The 24887-nt window shown below is 62.1% G+C and overlaps 1 protein-coding gene across 1 annotated transcript; it reads left to right on the forward strand.

Annotated features, from left to right (window-relative positions):
* Positions 1–324: 324 nt before the first annotated feature.
* On the forward strand, positions 325–4214 carry LOC310882528 (uncharacterized protein; the record flags this gene model as incomplete). Its single annotated transcript, XM_083801420.1, has 2 exons — positions 325–1223; positions 4129–4214. 2 exons carry the CDS (start codon positions 325–327, stop codon positions 4202–4204), a joined length of 975 nt encoding a protein of 324 aa, XP_083657546.1. The 3' UTR covers positions 4205–4214.
* Between the last annotated feature and the right edge of the window lie 20673 nt (positions 4215–24887).

Here is a 24887-nt window from a genome sequence, read left to right on the forward strand (position 1 = left end):
TGTGCTGGATACTTTTGCATCAACTTTTGTATTAAATAGTGTGCTAAATACTCTGTGAATGCAATATATTGTATGGAGATGTCCATTCAGGTGGTGCAGAATTTGTTTTTACATACGAAGCAGTACAGGAATAAGGAGTAAAGAATATAACCTGAAATGATGAAACCCCAAGAAGATGACGGCATCTCCTGACATCAAAATGTCCCCGTGGCCGTGGCTTGAGCATTGCCCTGTGCTCACGGGATGCTGCACCCCATTCCCAGAGGATGCTGAGCCCCATGCCCAACTGCACCTGGTGCCTGGGGGAGAGCTCCCAACAAGCCCATGGGGAGCCTTGCATGGCTCACAGGTGGCTGGGGGCAGGGCTGGGGACAGGACCACAACATTCCCCGCCGCCCCCAGCCCCATGCCCTGTCCTCCCCGGCCCAGGCCCCTGTTGGCTCCAGCAAGCCGTGTCTGTGCCACACGAGCCTCCGTCCCGTGGTGCCACGAGACCTCCTTCCTTCCACCTCTGCTCGCGGCTGCTCCCCAGCATCCGGCCCTGCTGAAGGAAACGAAGGTGGTGGCGGTGATTCAGCGCTGACAGAAAGGGGCTTGAAGGAAAGCGGCTCCGGCTGTGTCAGCGCCGTGCTGCCTGCGGGCGGCAGGAGGGAAGCCATTCACGTCCGGGCCCCGCAAGGCCGGCGGTGCCGCGCTCGCCCCGTCCCACTGCTCCCGCTTCCTGCGGGATTATCTCCGCTTGCCGGCCGCCAGGAACTCGCTTCCAGCCGGGCCGAAGCCTCAGGACAGGATATAAACAGGAAAAGCCGTCCGCGTGACGCCAGGGGTGCCGGGCAGCGCGCCTTCCTGAGCAGGCTGCGCGCCCCCCGGGGCAGCCCCTGCTCCCTGCTCCCTGCCCCCAGAGCTGGCGCAGACCAAGGTGACCGCACGGGGACACGTCGGTGGCACGGAGGAGCTGCTGGCTGGGCTGTGCCCATTCCCCAGGCGGGCAAACAGAGGCAGGGTGCGCCGGGCTCTGGGCAGCAGGGTGCCACAGGGCAGGCAGCTTTGGGAAGGCACTGCCCACATCAGCCTGGGATTTCTGGGGTGTCCTCCTCTCTCCGGAGCAGGGAAGGAGCACATCGTCGTGGCTGGCCTTCTGCTAAGCAGACAGGACCAAGGCGCCTATCAGCCAAGCCACGTTTCGGCGAGGGAAGCCGAAAGCTGCGGCGCGAGGGGAGCAGGTGAACACCGGGGTTTGGTTTGCACCTTGCGAAGGCTGGACAGGAACCGGAGGAAACCGCGGCTGCTGATAAGCGGTGGCTGGGAGCGGGGAAGGAAGCCGGGGCAGCCCCAGCCCCTTGGCTCGACCTTTCCTCCCCGGGGAATGCGCTGCCTCAGCAGGAAGCGTGCCCTGCGCCCGGGGCTCTGCCGGGAGCCGCCGCTGGCTGCCCCCTGTGTGCTGGGGGTGTCATCTGTGATCCCCTTGGTGGGACACGGCCACCCACCCAGGGGTAGCCCTGGTGCCGTGGCACGTGTGGATGTCTGGCACGTGGGGTAAGAGAAAAGGGATCTGAACTGAATCTGAGTGTGAAATAACCCTCCCTGCAGGCCGGGCTGGCTTTCACATCCCGCAGAAGGCTCTTCAGGCTTGAGGCCCCATTGGGGAACATTCAGCCTCCTGCAGGGGGTGAGGGAGCTCCTTGGGAAACCGAGGCAAAAGCTGGGAAAGGCTGACCCGGTGCAGGCAGGTGGGCAGGCCGAGCCCTACAGTGCTGGGGCTGACGTCCTCTGCCACGGGGCTGGGGACACCACGGCACCTACAGGGCCCTTTGCAGCCACCAGACGGGCAGGGACAGCTCCTGGCTCAACCTGCAGGGACGGGGATGGGAAGCGAGCGGTAAATCCCGCCTGGCCCCCGCAGCTACGGCACAGGAGGCTTGTTCCAGGGGCAGTGCTCGCCTGAAACGCGGCCCAGCTGAGTCCGTAATGGGGTGCAGGCCTCCTCTGAGCCTTTCTGGGGGCTGCAGCACCCCCAGAGGGATTTGAGGCTCCAGAGCACCACGGACACCACAGGGCCGTGCTCGTCTCGCTTGGCTCAGGCCCTTCTCAGGGCTCAGTGACCAAGGGTCGATGCCTCGTGGAGGCAGCTCGGGGTCTGGCAGGGGTGGGGGCAGACCAAAGCCCGTGAGCAGAGTGTGAGCGGCTTTTACTTCCCCGGCACACAGGCACAGGCTGTGCTGGAGCCCACACCTTGCCCTTCCCTTAAAACCGGCCGGACACCGCAGCAGATACAAAGCCTTTAGCAGGCCGTGGGTGGAAGCACGGCAGAGAGAAACAGGGGCACTGCGAACCCGCTGCAGGCCGCAGGTCTGTGCGGAAAGGAGCTGGTTCCTGCTGCTTCCCGTGCCCTGCTGCCGGCGACCCGCCGAGCCCTCGGGGCTGAGCCGCCCCAGGCAGGAAACAGGTGCGGTAAATATTTGTGCAAAACGGCCAAATTTCCCTCGCAGAAGGCGCCGTGTGTTTCCCCGGCGGTGGTGAGGGATGGGAAGGTGCTGTGCAGAGCCCGGCAGGTGCTGCGGGGCGCCATGGGACCCGCTCCTCCTCCATCCTGGAGCAGCCCCAGCCACGGGGCGAGCGCGGTGCCAGCACCCCCCCAGCACCAGCTCGGGGGCGCTGGGTGCCAGGAAGCAGGTGCCAGCACCGCGGGGCCACACGCTGCCTATTTCCTGCCAGGGGAGCTCCGTGCGGAGGCTGGCGGCAGCCAGGGCACGGGGCTGGTGCCCCCCGAGGCGGTGGGGGGAAGGATGAGCCCCTGGGGCTGGGAGGTCGCACACCAGGGGGGTTTGGTTGCAGAAAGGTGGTCAGGATTTGGCCTGCTGGTGTCAATAGGAGCATGGTGCGGATGCAGCCTGCAGCTGTGACACCCGTTTCTGGTGGCGGGTGGGTGGGCTCAGAGAGCGAGCTTTGGTTAGAACTGAGCCTGAACAAACCCGGGACGCCGAAGAGCTTCCTCTGAGTCATTTCACAGCCACGCAGTGGGAGAGAAATGGGAATTTTCTATCTGAAGCAGCAGGGCGAGCGGAGCCGGGGAGGCACAGGATACAGGCATTGCTGAGCTCACACGCACCCTTTACAACCCTGACATCTGCTCTCTGACCTCCTGAGCTCCGATTGCCGGCAAACCTGCTGCGACCGCCTTCCCCGTTGGGATTTCCTCCTCCTCCTCCTCCTCCTGCCCCCGGAGCCCTGGGGCAGGCAGGAGCCGTGGGGCCATGGGGCCTGCCCCAGCTGGGCCGCTGGGATTTGGGGCTGGAGGCTGGGGATGGCCTCTGCGAACCTGCGGGGCTTCCACAACGTTTGCTTAAGGGCTGCCCAACGCTGCTGTGCTCCATAGCCCCAGGAGAAGCCCTGGCAGTGCTGCTGGGGGGGCTGGGGCCCCATATCCCACTGGGACCCCCAGCCCGTCTGCTCCTACTGTGGCCTGGAGCCCCGCAGCATCCCTCCGGGCCGCCTCTCGCCCGGCCGCTGCAAGCCCCGACGCTCGTTTCTCTCTCCCCCCTTTTCTTCTCCCTCTCTTTCCCCCCTTCCCCCCGAAGCTCTTTGTCTCTCGGCTCCGCGGAGGAAACAGACCTTCTGAAAATAAACTCCCCCTGCTTTGATCTGGTTTATGGGCACGCACTGTTTATAGCTCCGTGCGTACGACTTGACACCTTCCCACCTGCGGCCCCAGCAACTGCTTCTTATCACAGCCACTTTGGATATTAAGGGGCCGGCGGGGAGGGTGCCGGGGAGGTCCCCACAGTCCCGTCCCCCCCCCCGTGACACCGCATCAGGTGTGAGGGAGACGGGCCGGTGTCCCCCCCCGTGTGCTAATTGCATCAGCCCGTGCTTATTGGGATGTTTATTTAGGCCAGCGGTGACGGGGGGGTGCTGAGAGGCCGGATCCGGCCGCTGCCCGCAGGAGTGAGCTCCTTCTGACCCGTGGCTCCGGCACAGCCCGGCCCTGACACCGCCGGTGGGGGGGGGACCAGGACCCAGCCCCTTCTCCTGGTCTCGCACGGAGGAGCTGCTGGGCGGCTCTGCTGCACGAGAGGCGGCCTACGTGCTTTGCCTTTGGAAAGCTGAGACGTTTCATTTGTTTTCCAGCACACCAGGCACCGGCGGAGGGGAAGGCTGCGGTGCTGGGGGTGCAGGAGGGATGCTGAGCCCCCTGGGGACGTGAGCCAGCTGCGAGCAGCGGGTTGTCCCCTTCACACCATGAGCCTGGCACGGCTCCGGCTCCAGCGGTGTCACCTCTGGGTGCCGGGCGCCTGCAGCCACGATCTCCCTGGGGGTTCTGGCACCTCCTTTCCCCCCGAGGACAGCCAAGCGATGCACAAGGTTGTGCCAGGAACAGCTGCTTGCTGTCCTGCACCACCCACGGGTGCCCACCCTCGGGTGCCAGCTTTCCCAGCACCAGAGGGTTTGTCCAGGCTCAGTCCCATGCAGTTTTCCATGCCTGGACAGGGCCCAAGATGTCGCAATAAAGCGGGTCTGTTAATAAACAACACCGAGTCCACGCTGTGCTTACAGACATCTTTTACCCAGGCCTGCCCTCCAAGCCCCGCCAACCAGGCTTCCCTCCGGTGACACGAGAGCCACCGCTGTGTACCCAGAGCAGTCACACAGGCTGCCCCACGGGGCCCCCGCAGCCCCCCTGCCTCCCTCTGCCCCTGCTGAGGTGGCGCTGGGTGCCAGGTTTGGGTGCTGGCCCCAAAAACTCTGCCCCCAAGGCAGGGTGGGAAGATGTGGCATTTCTATTCCCAACAGAAAGCCTTGAGTTAGAGCGGCCTCAGACGCTTCTTCTGTCACTTCTGAAACATTTCGTTTTCACTTTGATCACAAAAAATATTTTTAATTGCACTTAACCGGTTTACTTTTCATGGGAAAAAAATCATTTGGGATTGGAAAAATGGGATCTTTAACAAAGCTGCAGTGTTGGGGGCATATTTTCAAAACTATCCCAAATCAGCCCTTTTCCCCAGCAGTGACTGCAGCTCATTGATAACTTCCACTCAAAGGCATTTCTTTAAAATATTCTGGCAGCAACACTCGCCTCATATCTCTCATCGCACGGAAGGAGACAGTCGGTAACACCTGAAATTCGGATTTAAAGCAGCACACACAGAAGTGGCGGGGCTCCCGGCCACGAGCCCCTCCTGAGGCCAGGACTGAAGCGGGGTGAAGGAGGCAGGGGACGACCACCAGCCCCCGGGAGCCTCCGCACTGTGCTGGGGCTGTGCCACTGCAGGAAAGCTCTGGCACCTGCTCGAGGGGCTGGGGACAGGGCTGGGGACAGGGCTGGGGACAGGGCTGAGGGCAGGGCTGCCCAGCCAAGCGGCGTCTTGAGCAAACGGGCGTGCTTCGGAGCTGAGCAGCGAGGGACTGCAGTGGTCTTGTGGGGCTTTCAGGTGCTCTGGGCTGCAGCACGGCATCTCCGAGGCTGGAGGTGGGTGGGGAAAGACCCAGCGATGCGCCAGGGCTTGGCCAGGCAGTGAAGGGAGGCTCGCCCTGGGTGAGCCCCTCTTGAGCCTCCTGCTGGCATTGCCTGTCGCCCCCCCGAGCACATTGCTGTGTTTCAGCGGCGGTGGCAGAGGCAGCGCTGCCAGCAGCCGGGCTGCCACTGAGCAGGATCCACGTGGGGATAACCCTGGGAAACCTCCCGGGGATGGCCCGGCCCTGCCCCGCACCAGGTCTCGTGCAAGCGTTGCACCACGCTCGTCTCGCCCTTTGCTTCCCGCCCCGCCTGGACGCCACCCGAGCCACGGGGCAAGGTCCGCGGCCCCGGCGGTGCTCCCGGGGCACCCAGAGCCTTTACCACAGCGTCCCCAGGAGAGGCAGCCCCCCGGCAGGAGACACCTCGGCAGGAGGCACCCCTGCAGTGCTCCAGCCCCACGTCCTGACGGCTGTCCTTCGGCACTCCGTGTTCAGGGCGGCCCCGGAGGAGCCCCGTGCCAGGAGCTCCGGGGACTCACCCAGAGCTGCTCCTACAGGACGGGCTCTGGCACGATCCGAGCCGCTGGCACGTGTCGCCTCGCTGCGTTATTAATTTTATCAGGGCAAACTGCACTCTCTGGTTGTGGCTGCAGCGTGACGGCACGCTAAGGCTAAGGAACCAGTGCCTGGTTCTCTGCCAGGGCACGTGCGCGCAGCCTGCCTGCCTCCCAGCGCCACGCGGCGAGCTGCAGCCCGCTGCCTTCCCCCGCCCAGGGATGCTCCCGGAGCCTTTCTTCCCCATCCCTGCCCCGCTGTGCCAGGCACGTGGCCCGGCCGGCCCTCTCGCCCCGGGGTGGCCGCGTCCCTGCCACGAGATCGCAGGCGCTGTGCTGCCAGGACACGCCGCAGGGCTCTGCTGTAGGATGTCTGGCCATTTGGGGAGAATTGTCCTATGTGCAGGGAAGCTGCACACCAAAATGAGATCAAAATGGAGCTCCAGGGAGCTGCTGTGACGGTCACAGAGCCAAGTGCCCCCTCTGTGCCCAGGCATGGTTCGGGGCTGTGGGCAGAGCCCCCCAGCTCACTGGGGCCGTGCTTGCTCCTTCCTTCCCCCCAGCACCGTGGCCAGCCCTGTGCCCCTGCTCAGATGCAGCCACCGCTGGGGGTTCCCCGGTTCAACTGTAGGAGAAGGCAGGGCTTTAGCTTCCAGACCACAACTACAAACTCCTAATGACTGCAGCAGCAGAGGAAAATACAGCAACAGAGCCTCCCGAGGGCACACTGACAGAGCTAAGGGAGGAGTGCTGATGCCTGAGGTTTTTGGGGCCATGCAGCGTGTGACCCCGCTTGGCAGCGGCGGGTGCCCTGGGGAGACTCAGCCCTGCTTCCCCCTGTCACTGTGCACAGGAGGAGAGAGCTGAGGAGCCCTCTGAGCACCATGAGCACCCTCTGAGCACCACGAGCCCAGCCCCGCAGCGTGCCGGGGGGCTCAGCCGTACCCCAGAGCCCCCGTCCCCGCTGCGCTGCCGCCATTGGGGTCGTGGCAGCCAGGGATGCCCGGCCGGGAGTTATCCACACGTTATCCATCACCCCTGGGCTGCGCAGTGCCTCCCCGCACGGAGACCTTCTTGAAAGGAACTCGGCATTTTCAACACCTACTTAAGGCCCTTCAGGCCGCTCCCGGCAGACGTGAGCTCATGCTGACTCGCGGGCATGTGCCGCCCCGTTCCAACCCTTACGCCCGCAGCAAAACATCTCCTGCAGCTCCCCTGCAGCACGGCGGGCGCCGTCCCAAGGAGAGGCAGAAGTTGGGTGGGAGGCACCCCAGGGGAGGCTTGATGGAGGCTCCCAGCCCTGCGGTGATGCCAGGTCCCTAGCAGGAGCCAGCGCGGGTCCCCCGGCACCCCATGTGCGATGTGGGGCGAGGAGGAGCGGGCGGCTCGCCTGGTTTGTTGTCAGTCCTGGGCTACCACAAGCGTTTTCTTCTGGCTAACCACAGCCCCGGCGTGTGCAAAGGGCTCAGGCCACGGGCATGAGAACCTGCGGGGATTTCCTGCTGCAGCTGTGCAGGCTGGATGCCGTGCTGGATGCTGAGGGCACGGCAGCGATGCTTACAGCTGGGGCTCAAAGCAGCCGGGGATGTCCCAGGGCCACTGCCCCGCTCCTCTGAGCTCTGGATCAGAGGGCTGGGAGGAGGAGGGGCACAGGAAAGGTCCCAGGAAGAAAAAATCTTTGCACCCAGGCTCAGCATCCTTAGGGAATAAGGGCCATTAGGTCTTCTGTGGGGGATCTGGTGGCTTGACAGCATGGGGACCAGCCCGGTGGACGTGGCTGCACTGAGCATTCCCCAGCCTCCTGTTCCTCAGGCTCAGCGTGCCCTGATTTTTGCAAACTGTGTGCTTTTCCACGGGGTTCTCCCCACCCAGTGGGAGCAGACATCTGGGCATCCTCACCGGCTTCAAACCCAGCCCTGCCCCGGGCTCCGGGCCCCTGAGAGCAGCCTGGTGGGTCCCGGCCAAGGCACGTTTGGGTAGGAAACTTCGTGGGAAGCAGAAGTGTCTGATACCGAACACAGCTGGGGTGTGGGGGGGTAGGTCCCCCAGGGGTACACCCTACAGAGGCACCACGTGCCCCGAAGGAAGGGCAGGAGCTGGTGGGGCTGCTCGGGACTGAGGGAAAACCGAGGCTACGCGGGGATACAGGGGTTAAAAATCCTGGAAAAAAAAGCTGCAAATGGATTTCACAGCTGGCCCTGTCGCCACGACTGCCTGCGAGCCTCTGCAGGTTGCACGCTCGGCTTGTGGGAGTCCCCGAAGGCTGGGGCGGGGGGCTCGGGGCTCGGGGACCCCCCCCTGCGGTGCCCGCGTGGAGCACAGGGCAGGGGCTGGGGGTGGTGGTGTGCCCCTGGCTTCATCGGGAGGCAGGGAAAAAAGAAAGATGAGGTCACTGCAAAGCGGCGGTGTAGGATGTGATAGCGGGGCGAGGGGGAACAAGGAGCCATTGTAACCCCGCAAGGCCAGCTGTGGGGCCTGGCAGGTCCCCGCCTGCTCACACCTCCCGGGACAAGCCGCAGGTGTTGGAGGGGAGCGGGGAAGAGGAGCAGGGAGGGATGCGGGGCCCCTCAGGACCGGGGCCTGGGGGATTGGGGTGAGCTGGAGCCTCTGAAGAGCGGGCAGGGGCACGGCACGGCACGGCACGGCTTTCCGTATGGGCACAGCCTGCTCAGGTGAAGAGAAACAGCTGGAAAACACCTGGTGCAGCTCGGGGCGTGTCTTTGTGCCACGGGGGCTGCGTTGTGCCTGGCCCTGGGCGCAGACACCAAGCAGGGGGCTGTCGGGGACCCAGGGGGCTGTCGGGGACCAGGACCAGGGGCGAGCAATGGGACTTGGTCAGCCCTCGGCGTTTGGAGGCGCAGGATGCGGCCACGCTCTGGCCCGTGGGTCTGGCCGCAGTGTGACACCGCTCCGTCCTGCTGCCCAGCACGGCCACTTGGCCGACATCCCAGCACCTCCACGCAGCAGCACGAGGGATCGGGGCACAGAAACCTTTCCCACACCCCTGTCCCCCCTCCGCCACCGCAGCAGCAGGGAGGTGGCACCCCAGGGTGCACCCCCACCCCTGGGCCCTGCTCTGGCTGCACGGCTCAGCAGGGCGCATCTCCCCCGGCCCCCCCAGCCCCATTTGCCTCCCCCAGCCCCCCGGACCCCGCGTTTCCCCCCCCAAACCCCGCAGCCCCCCAGCACCCGGGCGGCGGGCAGGCGGCGGCGGTGGCACGGCGGTGCTGCAGACTTTCTGTCTGCACGGGGACTTCCTGTCCCCGCGCCGCGCCGCGCCGAGGAACCAAAGGCGGGCTTGTTTGGCTGCCGGGGCCGCTCCACGCTGACTGCCCTGCTCTGTTCCTGCGAGGAGCAATATACCGAGGGCTCTGAGCTCAAATTGAGTTTCCCAGAGCCAGGCCGGTGGGGAGACTTTAATGGGAAGGAAAATAAACTGTGTACTCGGCGGCGTTCGGGGAGAGGCGTGGTGCCGGCGGAGGGGCGCGGGGAAAAAGCTCCTCTTGATGCCTTTTTTTTTTTTTTTTGGACTTGTTTGCTGAGGGAGCACACGTATGCATGCCCTCATGTATAATTTGTTTGCTTCGCAGGATGCCAAGGAAAAGAGAGGCATTTTAAAGTAGCTGTTGGAGAGCTCTGGGGCCTCTCACCTGCCAAAGCGTACCGGAGCCCAGCCCCGACCCGCGCCTGGGTTCACCCCAGCACAGACCTGGGCGCCCTTCATCCCGGTGCTGTGGGGGCTTGGGGAGGATGTCGTGGTGCTGGCCCCACTCGCCGACACACGGAGGGGATGTTGCCGTGCCCAGGACGGCCGCTGCACGTTGATAACTTCTCAGCACAATGCTCCAATTCAGGAACTCCAGCACGGCTCCATGAGTCACGCTGCGAATTTCCCCCGACGAGTCAGAACTGTAAAACACACTTGCATGTGCTAAGCCACGCTAAAAATTCCTCTTGCTTGGGAACAATCCCCGCTGCCTCTCTCCGGGCTCTCGCAGGGGCTCCAGCTCTGCCCCGGGGCCGTGGCACCCTCCAGCCGTGCGGGATCGGGCTGCCCCTGGGGGACGGTGCAGCCCAGGGGCTCCCTACAAAGTTCGGGGTGAACCGGAGCAGGGTCTGGATGAAGAAAAGCCCCTGTACCTTACCTCTTGCCCACTGCGGGCACGTGCAGAGGGGACCAGCACCGCCGTGGGTCTGCAGCCCCAAAGCATCCCCTGGACCACCCGCAGCGGGGCCCGTGCCCACCCAGCAGCCCCCCACCCACACGCGGCCCCAAGTTCCCCGCAGCACCAGCAGCTCCCTTGACTCAGCCCAGTGCTTCATCTATTTCTGTTTGCGGAGCTTTTGAAGTCCTCAGGGAGAGGAGCAGGGCCTGAGGATGTGCCTGTGACTCAGGAAAATCCCCCCAGGAGCAGCTATCCCCCCCCCAGGAGGCAGCGGGTGGCAGCAGCCCCGCGTGGCTGGGAGCAGTGGGCTTCCCCGCCACAGACCTGCGAAAAGCCCGTGGGTTTGGGAAATACTGCCTGTCTTGGACAATTTTCTCCATGTCAGCCTTTGTAAGACATCGGGGGTACAAATGGGAAGTGAAATCACGCATTTATAAAAACACTCGCCCTGACCTGTAGGGAGGCTTTTTAAGGGAATCGCTGTTACTGAAGGCTTTGCGGCGCTGCCCCGCTCCTCCCCGCTCCCCTCCCCTCGCCCCCCAGCTTCTCCAAACGCCGACACACAAAATCCCTGCCACGTCTGCTCGGTTCGGTGCAGAATCCCTTATCTTTGCTGTGCGGGGGGTGGCCGGGGGGTGCTGCCTGCCCGGGGCTGTTCCCACCCGGCTTCCTCCGAGCGGAGAGGTCCCGGAGCGCGGCCGCGGCGCCGGTTCCTCGTCTGTGCCATATCCTGCTGAGTAACGCCGCGCACATCCATACATGGGGAAGAGCTGGGCGAGAGGCTTGCTCCCCTGTCAGACCTCTCCCTCGCTCAGTAAATAACATTCCTGCTAACGCTGGTATGTAGGAAACTTTCCAGGGCTCTGACTAATGCCCGAGTCAGGTCTGTGGGGCCGCGGGCTGCCCCCGGGGCGAGGGTTGGGGCACACGGCTGCACCCGACAGGGGATGGGGACGCTGCTCCCATCCCAGACTGAATGAGCCGTGTTTTATTTGGGGGGAGATGCAAATCTGGCGGTTTTGTGAGGTTCCCTGGGCACCCGTGGGGTGTGACGAGGGGATGCCCATGAAGCACTTACGCTATCCAAGTAATTAATGCCAGAAAGCCCTGGCTTGCTCCAAGCCCCGTCTGTGAAGCCCCTGACCTGGCTCCCAGGGCACGGCCAGCCCCAGCAGGGGGGACGGCAGTGCCCTGCTGCTGCTGGCCCTGCCACGGCCTTGCAGAGGGGCTTGCAGAGGGGCCGGCCCCTCGGGCAGCCCGGACATCACCGAGGGCTTCCCGCACCCCAGCAGGGTCACTCGGGAGGGTGCCAGCCGCTTTGCCAGCACGTACCCAAACCTGCAGGCTGAGCCCTGCTCCCACAGCTCCAGGGGCGCGTTACAGTGATGTTGTGGCAGGAGAGGAGGCTGCTTCCCACGGGCACCCAGCGCCTCCCTGCCCAGCACCGCCTTGGCGCGGCCCTCGGCTGACTCACGAGCGGTTCCGTCCCGCTGCCAAGCCTGAGCTCGGGCTCATTCACAAATCGCTCCCTTTGTGCCAGCGCGAGCAGCGGCTGGGTGGCAGCCGGGGGAGGTGGCGGGGGCACTGCTGTGACACCCCCGGAGCCTGGTGCCCGCAGGGACGCGGTGCAGGGGAAGCACTGCCGCCCTGTCTGGGCGCACGGCACCGGGGGGGCTCTGCCGGAGCTCCCCAACGTCACCAGCACTGCGCTGACACTTTGCCTTCGCTGCTCTGTGCCTCCAGGGCTGCGGCAAGCGAAGTCCGTCCAGCACAGGGAGGTGGACGGGCTTGGCAGGGCTGCAGCTCTCACCCGTGCCTGAGCCCGGCGATGCAGGTAGGGATGCCCAGGCTGGTGGCAGTGGCCAAGGTGGCCTTTGCAGGCAGGACTGGGCTGCAAGGCCCGCACAGAGACTCCTCCCCGGGCATTCTCCAAGTTCTGGTTTTCAGGCCTGGGCTTACCCCTGCCCGTGACACAGCCAGCTGTGAAAGCAGAGCTTTGGGCCGTCTCCAGCCAGCCTGGCACTGAGCAGCCGGGGGAGGCAGAGGGGATTTTCTGGACTTGCTCCTCCCCAGATGTGACTTCCCCTCCGAGGCATGGCGTGCTGCACGCCTGGGGACATGTGCTGCCCCGTGCAGCCAGAGCCACTCCCCGCCTGCGCTGTGCAGTGCCCATCGCTCTGCCCTTCCCGTCCCCAGCATTTTCTTTGCCTTTTTCCCGCTGAAGCACCCAGCCAGCCTTACGGACCCGTGGGCAGACAGCAGCCTGCCCCACGGCTCTCGGTGCCGAGCAGGAAGGAGCAAGACGTGGGACGAGGGCTTGCAGCCCCCAGCTGAGCACGCAGGCACCCACCAGCAAAGCGCCGCCACCTCGCGCTGATGCAATCCGGCTCCCAGCTCGCTTTATGGCTGCAAAGGAAACGTCAGGCTACAAAGGGCTGCGGGGATGAGCCCACAGGAGGTTGCATCACAGCCCTGCGTCCTTGGAAGGGGGGGGGGAGGGTCCGCCTGGGTGCTCCTGCTTTGCAGACCCAGGGGGGCTGAAAGGGGTGCTGGCAGCACCGGGAGCTGCGTGCTTCGCCCCGCACCACCCGCAAAGGCAAACGTGGCCCCGAGCAGGGGCAGAGGGATGGAGCGAGGACAGCAGCCCCCCCATCCACCCTGGCCCAGCAGAGGAAATCTGTGCTGAGGGCTGCTGGGGGTGGGTTATTTCCTCCCCTGGCCTTTTCCTTCTCTTTTTTTTGCCTTGTTTTGTCCTCCCAGAGCCGCTGGTGGAAATGCTTGGCCGTGTGGTGCCAGCAGGCAGCACGGGGTGGCTGGGGGGGTCCAACCCATCCATCCCCAGCCACCAGCACCGACGCAGGGGCCACGCAGAGCCCGAGATCCTTCAGGTCACGCTGCCCCTTTCCATCTCCCTCGGGTGTGAGGTGCCGCGGTGCCTCCCTGCAGCATCCCCGCACCGAGCCCCCAGGCTCCGCGCTCGGCCCTGGCGCTGCGCTCCCCGCCGGGATGGGGCCGGATCCTGGCGCGGCGGCGGGGCTGAGCTCCCCCCGCCGTGCCTGTGCGCAGCCAGCAGGGTTTCACCAGCGGGGAGCCTGGCCCTCTCCGCACGCCTCTCTGCCAGGTTCTCCATGAGTAATGACATAAACGTGCCTCCCGGCCTGTCCCCGCGCTGCGCCGCTAACCGTGCCGCTCTCGGGCTCTCCTCCTGCTCCCCCGTCTCTGCTTTACATCACAGCAATCCCGTCCATCTGTTTGGCTCCTCCGCTCCCCCCGATGCTTCTTCCAGACGGTGCGAGTGCCCAGAAGGAGAAGCGGGCGGTGCTGGAGCAGACGTGGGGGCAGGCAGCCCGGTGTCCCATGTCCCCGTGTCCCCGCCGCGGGGACAAGCAGGACAAGTGGCGGTCGGGGTGTGCTGAGACCCGGTCCTGTCCCCCCCCAGTGCCAGGCCCCCCTGTCGGTCCCTGCTTTAACATCTGCAGCCATCACTGAGCCAGGATCCAGCAGCCAGGATGCGATGTGTCCCTGTCACAAGCTGGGACAGGGGTGGCTGTCCCCATGGCTGTGGGTTTGGGCAGGATCCTGCCCGCTGCCGGGCTGTCCTTCAGCAGCGGTGCCGCAGCCGGGCCCCAGGCAGGCAGCAGGCAGGGACGCTCCAGCGGGGCTCTGCGGGGAAGGGACGCCCTTTGGTGAGCAGCGGGGGCTTCTCCAGAGCCTGCAACAAAATGAAAGCGTCGTGGCTGAGTGGCAAAACCGCGTGGGGCTGGAGCCGCCGTTATGGGAAACAGGGATGGGTGCCCTGTAAAATGTGTGCGACTGGGGGAAGTGCTGCAGCACGGGAAAAGTGTGATCCCCGGCACTGGGGACGGGGCTGGGCACTGCCCTGCCTGGGCACACCGCAGGCCGAGGGCAGCTGGGAAGTGGCTTTGTGTCAGTCTGCAGTTAAGAATATGGGAAACGAAAATAAAAGTGCGGTATTTCCAACCGGCTCCTAATGTGGCTGAGAACCTGGTGGGATGGCTGCCGTGGCCAGCATGCCCACGGAGCCTGCCTGCTCTGAGCTCAGCCCGGACAGGGAGAGGGGTGGTAATGGCACGGGGATGGAGCGGGGCAGGGCGAGAGGCACGAGGAGAGCTCAGGTACTGGGACGCAGGGGATGCTCCCCACGCACCACGAGGTTTCCCAGCCAGCTGCACCATCGCTTCACCCAGGCACTGAGCCCTGCAAGGAATGGGGCTGCTGAAGGGCTGACACACGCCGGGGCTCCTACCGGACCAAATTGGGGCGACGATGAGCATCCGACCTGGGATGCTCTGCTCCAGCCAGCAGAGCAGGGGGTGCCAGTTGGAGCAACGCTTTGCTGGGAACTGGGGCAGATGTGGAAGAGGAGCCGCCAGTATTTGGCTTGCTGAGGGGTGTCGGAGTGCCAGCAGACACATCTGTTGTGCAAGATGCACGTTAATAAAGTGCTTTTTGTAGCTGGATGGCAATGCTAACAGCCCTGGAAGATCCAGGGAGCCGTGCGCTTTGGACAACAACCTGGATGGGAACGCTGTTTGGGACCGTGTTGTTTCCCCTGACAGCCGGCAGGAACCTGGGGAAATCAGACGGAAAGCAGAGAGCAGGGCCCCTGCGTGCACCTTGGGGTGCGAGGGAGCTGGGGCGGCCACCTGGGTGCTCTCCCCAGACCTGCACTTTGCCCAGCTGTCTTCGTCCCCATCCCCGTCCCCATGCCTTACAGCCCTCCCTCCAAGAAACACCCAAACCTTCCCAGCAGAAGGGGAGATGCTGGGCAGGAGCTTGCGGGAGGGGACGGCCGATGGCACCGGCTGGGGCAGGGACACGGGACACGGGACACAAGGACCCTTCCTTCCCACAGCCCCCTAGGGATGGGGGGACGGCTGAAGATGCTCGCTGGCATCGCCCCCCTCCTGGCAGCCCAGGAAGGCGTTTTTGCTGACATTTTTTTTGGCAGCTCTGGGAGAGGCCGGGGGGTGCCCATGCCAAGCCCCATGGCAGGAGCAGCCCCAGCCCCGCTCGCCTGCAGGGCAGCAGAGCTGAGCTCAGCACCCGGCCGTGTGTCCCAGGACCCAGATCAGGCTACATTTCAAAAATGCTCTCAAGTGCTGCTGCAGCCCGGTTAGCGGGCCGAGGAATGAAGGGGAAGATGTGGCTGAGGCCTGGCCGCGATCCCTCCAGGAGCCCAGGGATGCCAGCAAGATAATGAGAGGGGATGTTAAACATTACTGCCTTCACAGGGATATTTATCTGACACAAACAGAGGCAGCCAGGAATCCTCCAGGGTGTGGAGCTCAACTTAGACCCCATTAAAGTTCCTTTTATTCCCTGCGTTTTGGCTGACGTTAAAACAGCGACTGAATTGCTCCTGCGGGAGCCGGCTTCCCCGCCTGGCGTCAGGTCCGCTGCTCGCTGCAGGGCTGGTGCCGGGGCTGAGCTGCCCCCGCTTCGCCCACCCCCTGCGCCCCCAGGTCCCCCCCAGGCCACCCCCGTCCCGCTTTGGAGGTGCGGGGATGGGGACCCAGAGCCCCACGGGGGTGAGCATCCTGCCGCGAAGCTGGAGGGGATGAAGCGCACGGAGGTTGAGCTGTGCCCCATGTCTGAATCAAGAGGAAGCATTTGCAGGGGCAGGCACCTGCCCGGGCTTCCAATTTTATTTCTTTATTTATTTTTTCTATTCTGAAATAGAAGAAAATTTGAAAAAACCTGCACGGATTGTGTGCTGCGCTACCCGATCTGTGCAACTCCGGGCAGGAATATTGCAGGCTGAGCAAAACTTCCCGATTTCATCACTCCGAAACATTTCCTTTCGACGTCGCTTAGCTTTCCAGGCTCTGAAGAACCTACATTTCTAAGGAAAAGACTGCTGTGAACCAGCAACATGTTTAGTTTGGGGGCGAACGTGCCAGAATGAGACAATTGTGAGACATTCCAAGCTTTTTTTCCCCAACCCGTGCGGCGGTGGAGCCTCGCGGGCTGGGAACGGCGGCTTTCCCAGCAGTGCTGGAGCAAAACCCCCGAGCACAGCTCCCTGCCACAGCCCCACGGCTACAAAACGCAGCGACAGGGGGTGGCAGCGACCGGGGGACACTTGGGTGGCCATGGCGGGGACCCAGAGCAAAGCCATGGAGATGCCCAGCAAGGTGCCTCCTGATGCCGTCACCCAGCCCGAATTTGGGAAAGCTGTGCCAAAAACAATGAAAAGCATGGGGGAGCAGGTCCCCGAGGTGGGACGAGGCAGGGGATGAGGCAGGGGACAGCGGGGCGGGCGGTGCAGAAGGGGAACAGACAATTTACAAGCCGCCGGTGCGCGGCGATGAGCCGGGGCCGCTTCAAAAGGAACCAGCTTTAAATGGATCAAGCCCCGAGCCAAAAGCATAAACACTAGGAGGAAGTTTGGCTAAAGTTAAATCATGTTTTATTTAAAAATCTCCCTCTCCCTTTTGTAAGATGGAAACTCTCCATCCGAAAAGTGAAACTAAGATTGGAAACAGTCCGCAGTCATTAAGTTTATGCTGCCTTTTTCTTTTTTTTTTCTCTCCGGCTTCTCAAGTAAAATATCAACTGGCTCCACTGTCAGGGACAGGAAACATTAGTAATAAGTTCATAGATTTACATTTTCCCCAGGGAAATACAGGAATATCAGAGATCAAAAGTTGGAGAAAGGAGTTATTTTTATACAGAGTGATTTGCAACCAGCATTCATTGGGGGGAGTAAATAAATTACAGGCCCTTCACTTTGGGGTTGTTTAAGTTCTTTTTCCTTAATGCCATTCCTTTCAACTACTGTAGAGAGTCTGTCAGGACTTACACAGACCAGGAGAGACTTCCCCGCCCACGAAAAGGGCCTTTTTCCAGCAAAAAATTGCTGTCATCTGCAAATGTCAGAGGCAGCTGAAGGTTGCTGAGCCTGCGGGTCGGTGGGGTCCTGGCTGGCGGGGGTGGGACGGGGACACGGGGCACACACAGGACATGGGATTTGGGACACACACAGGACATGGGATTTGGGACACACACAGGACATGGGATGTGGGACACACACAGGACATGGGACATATGACACAGGACCTGGGATATGGGATGTGACCCTGCAGAGCCATCTCAGCATGTGGTGCGATGCAGGAAAATGGCCCTAAAAAATCTAGGTTTGGGGCTGCTATCTCCAGCAAGACGCCCCCAGATGCTCCCCTGCTTTGGGTGGCGGCGTGCTGCAGCTGCAGGACGCTCTCACCCCTGGCGTGACATTGCACGGTGGGTGAGAGCCCCTCGGATACAACCAGAGCACGACGACTGCCACCAGCAGCCCCGTCCCGGCCAGGCGGGGACAGCCCTGATGTCCCCAGGCCTTGCTGCCACCGGACAGCCCGGCTGGCCTGTCCCCGCCACGGCCCCGGGCGCTGTCACCTCCAGCGGTGGCCTCGTGCCGGTGGCGGGGAGCCAGGCCCCGGCGGGGCAGGGACGCTGGAAACTCTGAGCAGGCCTCGTCTGGTGTCGTCAGTTAGAGGCGAGGCACTCGCTGCGGGCAGGATAACGGATGGTAGTTGTAAGTATCACTGGAAAAACAATAAAACGGCCTGTTAGGGTGACACGGCTGCGAACGGCGGACATTAAACAAGCGAGCGGAGCTGCCGCAGCGGCGCTCGGCCCGGCCTGTGATTGATTCCCGGCTGGAGCACGCCTCACAGAGCGCCTCTCCGTCCAGCCCCGCCACCGAGGGCTGGGAACTTCGCTCTCCCTCTCCAGCTTAAAAGTACATCCACATAAACTGAGCTTTAAGAATCCCTTAAGGTTCATTAATGTCACAAGCAGGGGAGGAGAGAAGAGCTGGAAGGCCTTGAAGTGCATGTCGGAAACACTCCAGAGAAAACTGTAAATGCTGCTGGGATGAACTGCAGGCTCTGGAGGATCAGTCGTGCTGGAAGACTATTTATTTTCCAGTCTATTTTAAACACTGGACTGTTTCAGATAAGAGCTGCCTGTGGTGGCAGACAGGATCGTGGGACTGGTGTGCAGGAACTCATGCCAGATTCATTTCTGGGGAGTATTTCCTCTCTGCCTTGATAAATCTGACTTGTCTGCTGTACCAGGTTACTTCCTTTGGAGTTCTCTCTCCTTATTATTACTTATTAAAATTGCCTGCAAATAGCACTCGGGCTTCATGCAACATCCTGTACTAACAATTCATCCTTCTCGTTATCTCAAAGCTGACAATTCCCACCAGGGCCAGAGCGGGTGGGTGGAAAAACGTCTTGAGAAGAAACAGAAATGGCCATCCCTTATTGTGAAGCCGAAGAAACCACATTTGTGGGACTGGAGGGGGCAGGAGATAAGTGGGGACTTCCCCCCTTCAAAGGCAAAACCATGAAAGGGAAGAAAAGGAGAAGAGGAGAAGGCAGCGAGCATCTCCCCTCGCCCAGCTGGCGCTGGGGTCCTGTGCTGGGGCTCGGGGGGCAGCAGCCCGGCCCCACACACTTGCATCTGTGTCTGGCCAGGGTGATCACTTTTGGGTTTTTCTGCTGCTCAGCAGGGGCTTTGAGCTGCCCAGCCCCCGGGGTTTGGGACGTGGCAGCACCCATATCAGCAGGGAGGTGGTGGAGGGCTGCGCGGTGTCCCCGTGGGCATGTGGAGGGGGAGGTTTGGGGGTGGGAGATGCTGCGGGGGCTGCGTGCTTCTCCCTCTCGGTGGGCTGGGAAGGGCGTTTGTGCTGGGAGCATGGTCTGCAAGGGGAAACTCTCCCTGCACCCTGCTGTACGCCAGGGCTTGGTCCCATCAGGATGTGGCTCCCAGTCCATTTCACCTGGACCTGTCCGTGCACCTTCCTCTTGGCCTGGTGGAGCCTGAAAGCTCATCTTGGCTCCCCGAGCACAGGGCACCGCTGTGCACTTGCAGATAAAACCGTTCTCACCTGAACACCACTCACAGACACACAGGGGGACAGAGGCAGCTCCATCCTCTCCTGCCCAGGGCCACATCCAGCACCTCCACCCACCCCAACCCCGCTGAAACATCCCTGTCCCTGGCTGGGAGGACAGTGCTGCCATCACACGTGGGCTCAGTCAGAGAGCATCTGCTTCCCGCTGCAGCCCCCAGGGCTGGGCTCCTCCCGCCGCCCCCTGCCAGGCTGCTAATTTTATATACCTGGGCTGCCCGCTGCGCCCACAGGGCTGCGGGGCTGGAGGCTCTCCGGGCAGGCACAGCGGGGCGAGGGCATTGAAGGCAGCGAAGAGGGCGGATGAGGCAGGGAGCGAGGCTCCTCTCCCCCCGAGGCACTGTGTGAGCAGCTGGAAGCACGTCCCAAAGCTGTCTGGCGCGGGCAGGCAGCGTGGATGGGTGCCAGGGGCTATTTTCAGACTCGTGGTAATATCCCGAGGCTGGAGAAGTGCAGACCCCTCGCTGGTGACACAGGCACGCAGCCCCTCGGGGCTCAGCCACCGGCGCTCGCTTGGCAGCCCCAGCACACTTCTTAAATAGCAGTTCCCGTCCTTGGTCTGATGGCAAACAATTCTGGTGCCGAACTGCAGACACCTCCTTGGGATGGGGCTGTGGGGGACGCAGACAGGCTTTTCAGAGAAACCTCTGGCAAGCAGCTTCTTCGAGGGACCTCAGTTTTGGCTTTCTAATTGGAGCCTCCCCACATCACTTCTGGGAGCATTAACCATGATTATTTCCCTTCTCTTTCTAATCACAGCATTCACTTTCCCTCCACGCTTACTGACAGCAGCACCGAGCACCTCGTGCTGCCCCCCCAGCTCTCCCCAACACCCCAGAGCAGAAAGTTTTGCTTTGTGCCCAGACGGGAGGACAGCACCGCGGGTTTCTCCCCGTGGGGCTGGTGGCTGACGAGCAGGGAAGCAGCTCCCCTGGCTTAGAGTTTCTTACCCACGTCCGACCCGCCCAGGAGCTGCTGTGTGAAGCAGCCCCATCCTGCTGCCCCCAGGTGTGGGGGACACAGAGGCACCGGGGCAGCCACCATGGGGGCTCTGCAAGCAGCTCTGGGGACACCGTGGTGTGCCTGAGCCCCATGCCCATCCCCTGGGTTTTACCTCCCATCCTGCTGGCTCCAGAGAGGGGCGAGCAGGAACCTGCTGCCTGTCCTGCTCCTGTAGGGCTCAGGACCCATCCGAATGTCTCCCCGCATCCCTCAGGAGATAAGGAGGTGGCTGTGATGTGGAGGGGATAACCCCGTGCACGGCACGAGGGGGCCGCTGACAGCAGCACGTCGCCGGCCGGGAGCACTCGGGGCTGTGGGGAAACCTCCGAGCACTTTGATCTTGATGGAAAGCAGGTACCGGGCAGAGGGGGGTGGGATGAGGCCTTCGGCTGCCCCCCTGCTGGAGGGGTGAGGCAAGGCCCCCTGCCCCAGCAGTGCCCAGCACCGGAGGGGACTGAGGGGGGACCAGAAATGTATGTGCCTTTCCCGTATCACTCATATGAGTGGGGCCGGGTGCTTGAGGGAGAGCAAAAGCAACCAAGCCTGCCAGAGCTAAGAAAGCTTGAGTCCCTGTCTTGGCTAAGTGACCCCATTTTGGCTGAACCCCGTGCAATGTAACAGCAGATGGGAACCCTGCAAAAAGTCCTTACTGCACTGGGAAATTCTCCCCGCAGCCCTGCACCTGGCTGAGATAGCTGGCGTGGCAGGCCATAAAGTCACAGGATCACTAAGGTTGGAAAAGCCCTTCAAGATCATCTGGCCCAACCATCCCCTCCCACCAATATCACCCACTAAACCGTGTCCCTAAGCACCACGTCCAACCCTTAGGTCCATGGGTTTGCTTTCCTCCACCAAAAGCCAGCTAAACCCTTCGTGACAAGGCACCCAGTGGGTGGGCGTGCAAAAAGGAGGCTGTGAAGGTGGTGGGGTCCCGGCACTGCCAACTGCACGTGGTGAAGGTGTTCCCACCATAAAACCCTGCCGGGGATAGCTCGGGGGGGGTTCTATCGGCGCAGCTCAGGCGGCAGCACTTGGGCTGAGAGCGTCTTCGTGCAGCTCTCGTGGTGCATATGGTCCCTATTTACTGGGCTTCTCTGCCGCTGGATCCCTTTCCGAATAGTTTTCTGCAATTACTTTGAGTTTCCTCAGCGCAGATCGGGAGTGAAGCTTGTGCTCTGGGAGATGAACTGCAGAGCATTTGGCATAAAGGGAAGCTGTTAATTTGCCAGCAGCAGAGACAGAGGGAAAATGAAAATGAAGAGAGATAATTCATCTCCATCGCAGTGGGGTTTGGAGACGAGTAGAGCTGGTTATTGCAGGCTCTGCACTGAGGGCAGCAGAGAAATGTGCGGCTGGTGCAGCCCTGACCTGTGGGAATGTGGGGACAACCCGGGCAGAGGGGACACCGCAGGTCCCCCATCCCCAGCCTGTCCTCTGGGCATCTTCTCGCCTGCCACCAGGCTGCGTTGGTTAGACTGCGTTGTGCAGTATTTTATCCCCAGTGTGCACGGCAAAGGGTAAAGGTGGAGGTGATGTGAGTGCCTGGGGATACAGCGGGGGGCAGAGCCGGGATGCAATACCCACACCTGTGCCTGAGCTGTCCCTACGAGGCTGAGCTGCCCTTGTTCGTGCTCCAGGTGGGTTCACCTCTGCGTGTGGCCATGGAGAGCACATCCCTGCCGCACGTGCACGCCGTGGCCCCTCGCCGCTTCTTCCTGCTGGAGCATGTCGGGAAAACGCCCTGCATCTGCGTTCCCAGCTCCCCGCCGCTCCCGCCCCACCTGCCTGTATTTATGGGACAGTTATTTCCTTCCAGAGAGCGGCAGCCAGCGTTGTGAAATGGCTAAAGGGGTTGGAGGAACACCCGGCCTTTCCTTAGCCTCTTCCTTAGGGAGATCTGGACTTTCCCGGGGTGAGCAGAGCAGGGAGAGGACGTGCCGTGGGCTCTGGGACGGGGTTGGGGCACTTTCAGGATGCTGTTGTTTGCCCTGGTGCCGCTTGAAACCTGGCCCATGCTGTCACACGTGCCAATAACCAGTATTTTCCCAGCAAATGGAAGCCCCGTGTTGCTGCCCTGCAGTCCTGTGGATGAGGAGGTGGAAAGCTATTGCTGTAACGCGAGCTCTTTTTGGAAATTTTGGAAGTTACCAACCACAGACAGCAGCCGCCAGAACCAGGGCGGTCAGATTTTCTCTCCAGGTACTTTTCTTGACCTAAAACAACTGTGTCCACGGGGCTCAGGACCCCGCTGGCTATGAGGGCGAGGGAGGCAGGCCGTGGGGTGCTCCCCCAGCCCCGGGGCCGCTGCAGCAGCCGAGAGCTCTGCGCCCCCGCGCTGGCTCCGTGACCAGCACGAATCAAAGCAGACGCCTCTCTTTATAGACGGCGGAGGCTCCGCTTCGCTTCCTGCCTCTAATCTGAGGATCGGTGCGAGGCGAGGGGAGGGGAGGGGAGCTCCCGCGGGGTGCTCGCCCCTCGGCCCCGCCGCCCAGCGCTGACACCCTTTCCTGACACACATTGGTTTCCTGCGCACCGCTCTCACCCCGCCTCCTACCCCTGCGTTAATTTCTACAGTGCGGTTTGTTTGGGGGGTAAAAAGTAAAAATAAAGAGAAAGAAAGCAGGTTTTTCTTTAAGGTCACTCTGGCAGCTGGCAGCTCCCAGGGATGCCCAGGCACCACGGTGAGGGGCACTGCCGCTGGCGGGGACCCTTGGGAACATCGTGGGGCAAGGCAGGGTGGCTGCAGCCCCTCTGCATGCATCCCTGGGGGCTGATGACATCCTAGGCACTGCTTTACCTCTAGCTTCGATTCAGCCGAGGCGGTGTCACCTCCCCAGCTGCGGTTGCCTCTGGTTTGACACCGAAGTGCCGCGGCCTGCAGGGCGACGGCCTGATTTGGGACAGCAGCAGGTGCTCTGCTCCCCTGCAGGCCGAGCTGCTGGGGGGGTTCAGAGGGTCCCAGGGCTGCCCCCCCTGTGTCAGCATTGCTGCGGCACAGGGCGCTTCCACGGGGACGCTTCCAAAAACCCCTTTCTGCCCCTCCAGGAAAGCGGGAAAAGTGCTCAATGGCCGCAGCCCGTCTTTAGAAAGTGGATTAGGGCTGGTGAATAGGGCCCGTCTCTCTAATGAAGTGCTGTTACCGCCAGGCTAATTGAGTAATGACATAATGCAGGCCCGCCGAGCTCTTTGTACGGGCCGTGACTCCGGGCCGCCGCGCACCACCACTTCCTCGCCGTGCCCCGTTGGGCCTCCGGCGCATTGTCGGCGGGCGAGGCTAATGTGCAACACCGTGGGCTTTATGGGGGCAACAGACAACGTGTCGCCAGCATAACCCTGCGTGGAAAATGCGGAGGTGGAGGGGAACCCGTATTAATTAGCTCGGGAGACGCCAATCTCTTCGCATGTGAAACGTGAGCCTTTTTATTGGGAAAAGTAAAACAGGCCTCACATTGCTCTCAGCGAGCCCAGTAAAACAGAAGGTGATCCATAAATATGTATGTTATGCCGGGTTTAAAATACTTTCTGATGATTTTCTAGGCAGATCTCCAATAAGTTACAGCACAGCATCGCTATTGTAAAGCCGCGGTCCCAGGCTGGTAGAGCCTGCGCTTACCCTCGCAGGAGGATGAGGGGTTTGTTGTGCGCGCTTTTCTCCCTCGTGCTGAGCTGTTAATCCTCGGATGGAGAAATTAAACATAACCTAACGGGGCTCGTTTTTAACCGGCCGCTGCTGCAGGGAGGATTTACAGACAGATCGCCCCTCACCCGCACGCACAGGGCATGGAGCTGGTGCCCACAAAGAGACAAGCACAGCCTGTGGCCAAGCCATGGTGGTGCCGCAGCGCAGACTGCCCGCGCTCACGAGGATAAATCCATTTTCTTCCAGTCCTTCAGCCTCGCTCCCCTTTTCCAGGTCTCTCCCGCTCCCTTTCTTCGCGTTTGCCCTGCTCTTTGTTTCCCCGGGAAGACCCGCACCTCCCCAGCCCCGCGTTATCAGTTTATCATCCGATTAAAGATTAATTTGAGATTATTGCTCGTGTCAATAGCCCAGAGCCAGAAAAACAATAGCTACACCTGCAGCTTGTTTGTGAACCCGACTCCTTATGGCGAGCTGTTAATGGATGGAGGCTTTTACTGGGCCCGCGTGTTGACACGGGCTGGCTGAGCCCCAGCCTGGCCCTGCACCTGCTGCCCTTCCTGCAGCCCGGGGATGAACACACAAATCCCCCAAAGCCCCCAGGAATCTACAGGTATCTCGGCTGGGAAACCCATGGGCCGTGTTTGCTGTTGCTCGCCCCTTGTTCTGCCTCGGCTTCTTCTGCAAAACTCCTGTTGTTCCCTTCCCCAACTCAAAGCCGGTCTCCCAGCGATCGATTTTAATAGCGGGTCTTTCCCTGGCTCCTGCCCCGTCTCTGTTTATTCAGCATCGTGCACGTCCCTGAGCTGGGAACAGAAAGGGCTGAAAGGTGGTTTTGGTAACGGCATCCCCCGAGCCGATGAAGCCTGGCCTTTGCAGAGGTCACCGCAGCCCCCTGCCCTTCTTGTCCTGCCTGTCCCCTGCACGAGAGTGCCCTGGGTCGCTCCGGCTGCTCAGAGAGCCGGGAATATTTCAAACAGTGAAACAGTGGCATGGGAAGGCTGAAGCTCTGGTCAGCCCAGTATCTCCACTGGGTCTGCCCCAGCTCTCCGGACCTTGCTGCCCTCCCTTCCCCAACCCCTCAACTCAGCATCAGGTCAGATTGGGGGGGGGGGGGGGGGGGTGAA

This window comes from Anser anser, assembly GCF_964211835.1.
Source record: "Anser anser genome assembly, chromosome: 16".
NCBI classification, from domain to species: domain Eukaryota; kingdom Metazoa; phylum Chordata; class Aves; order Anseriformes; family Anatidae; genus Anser; species Anser anser.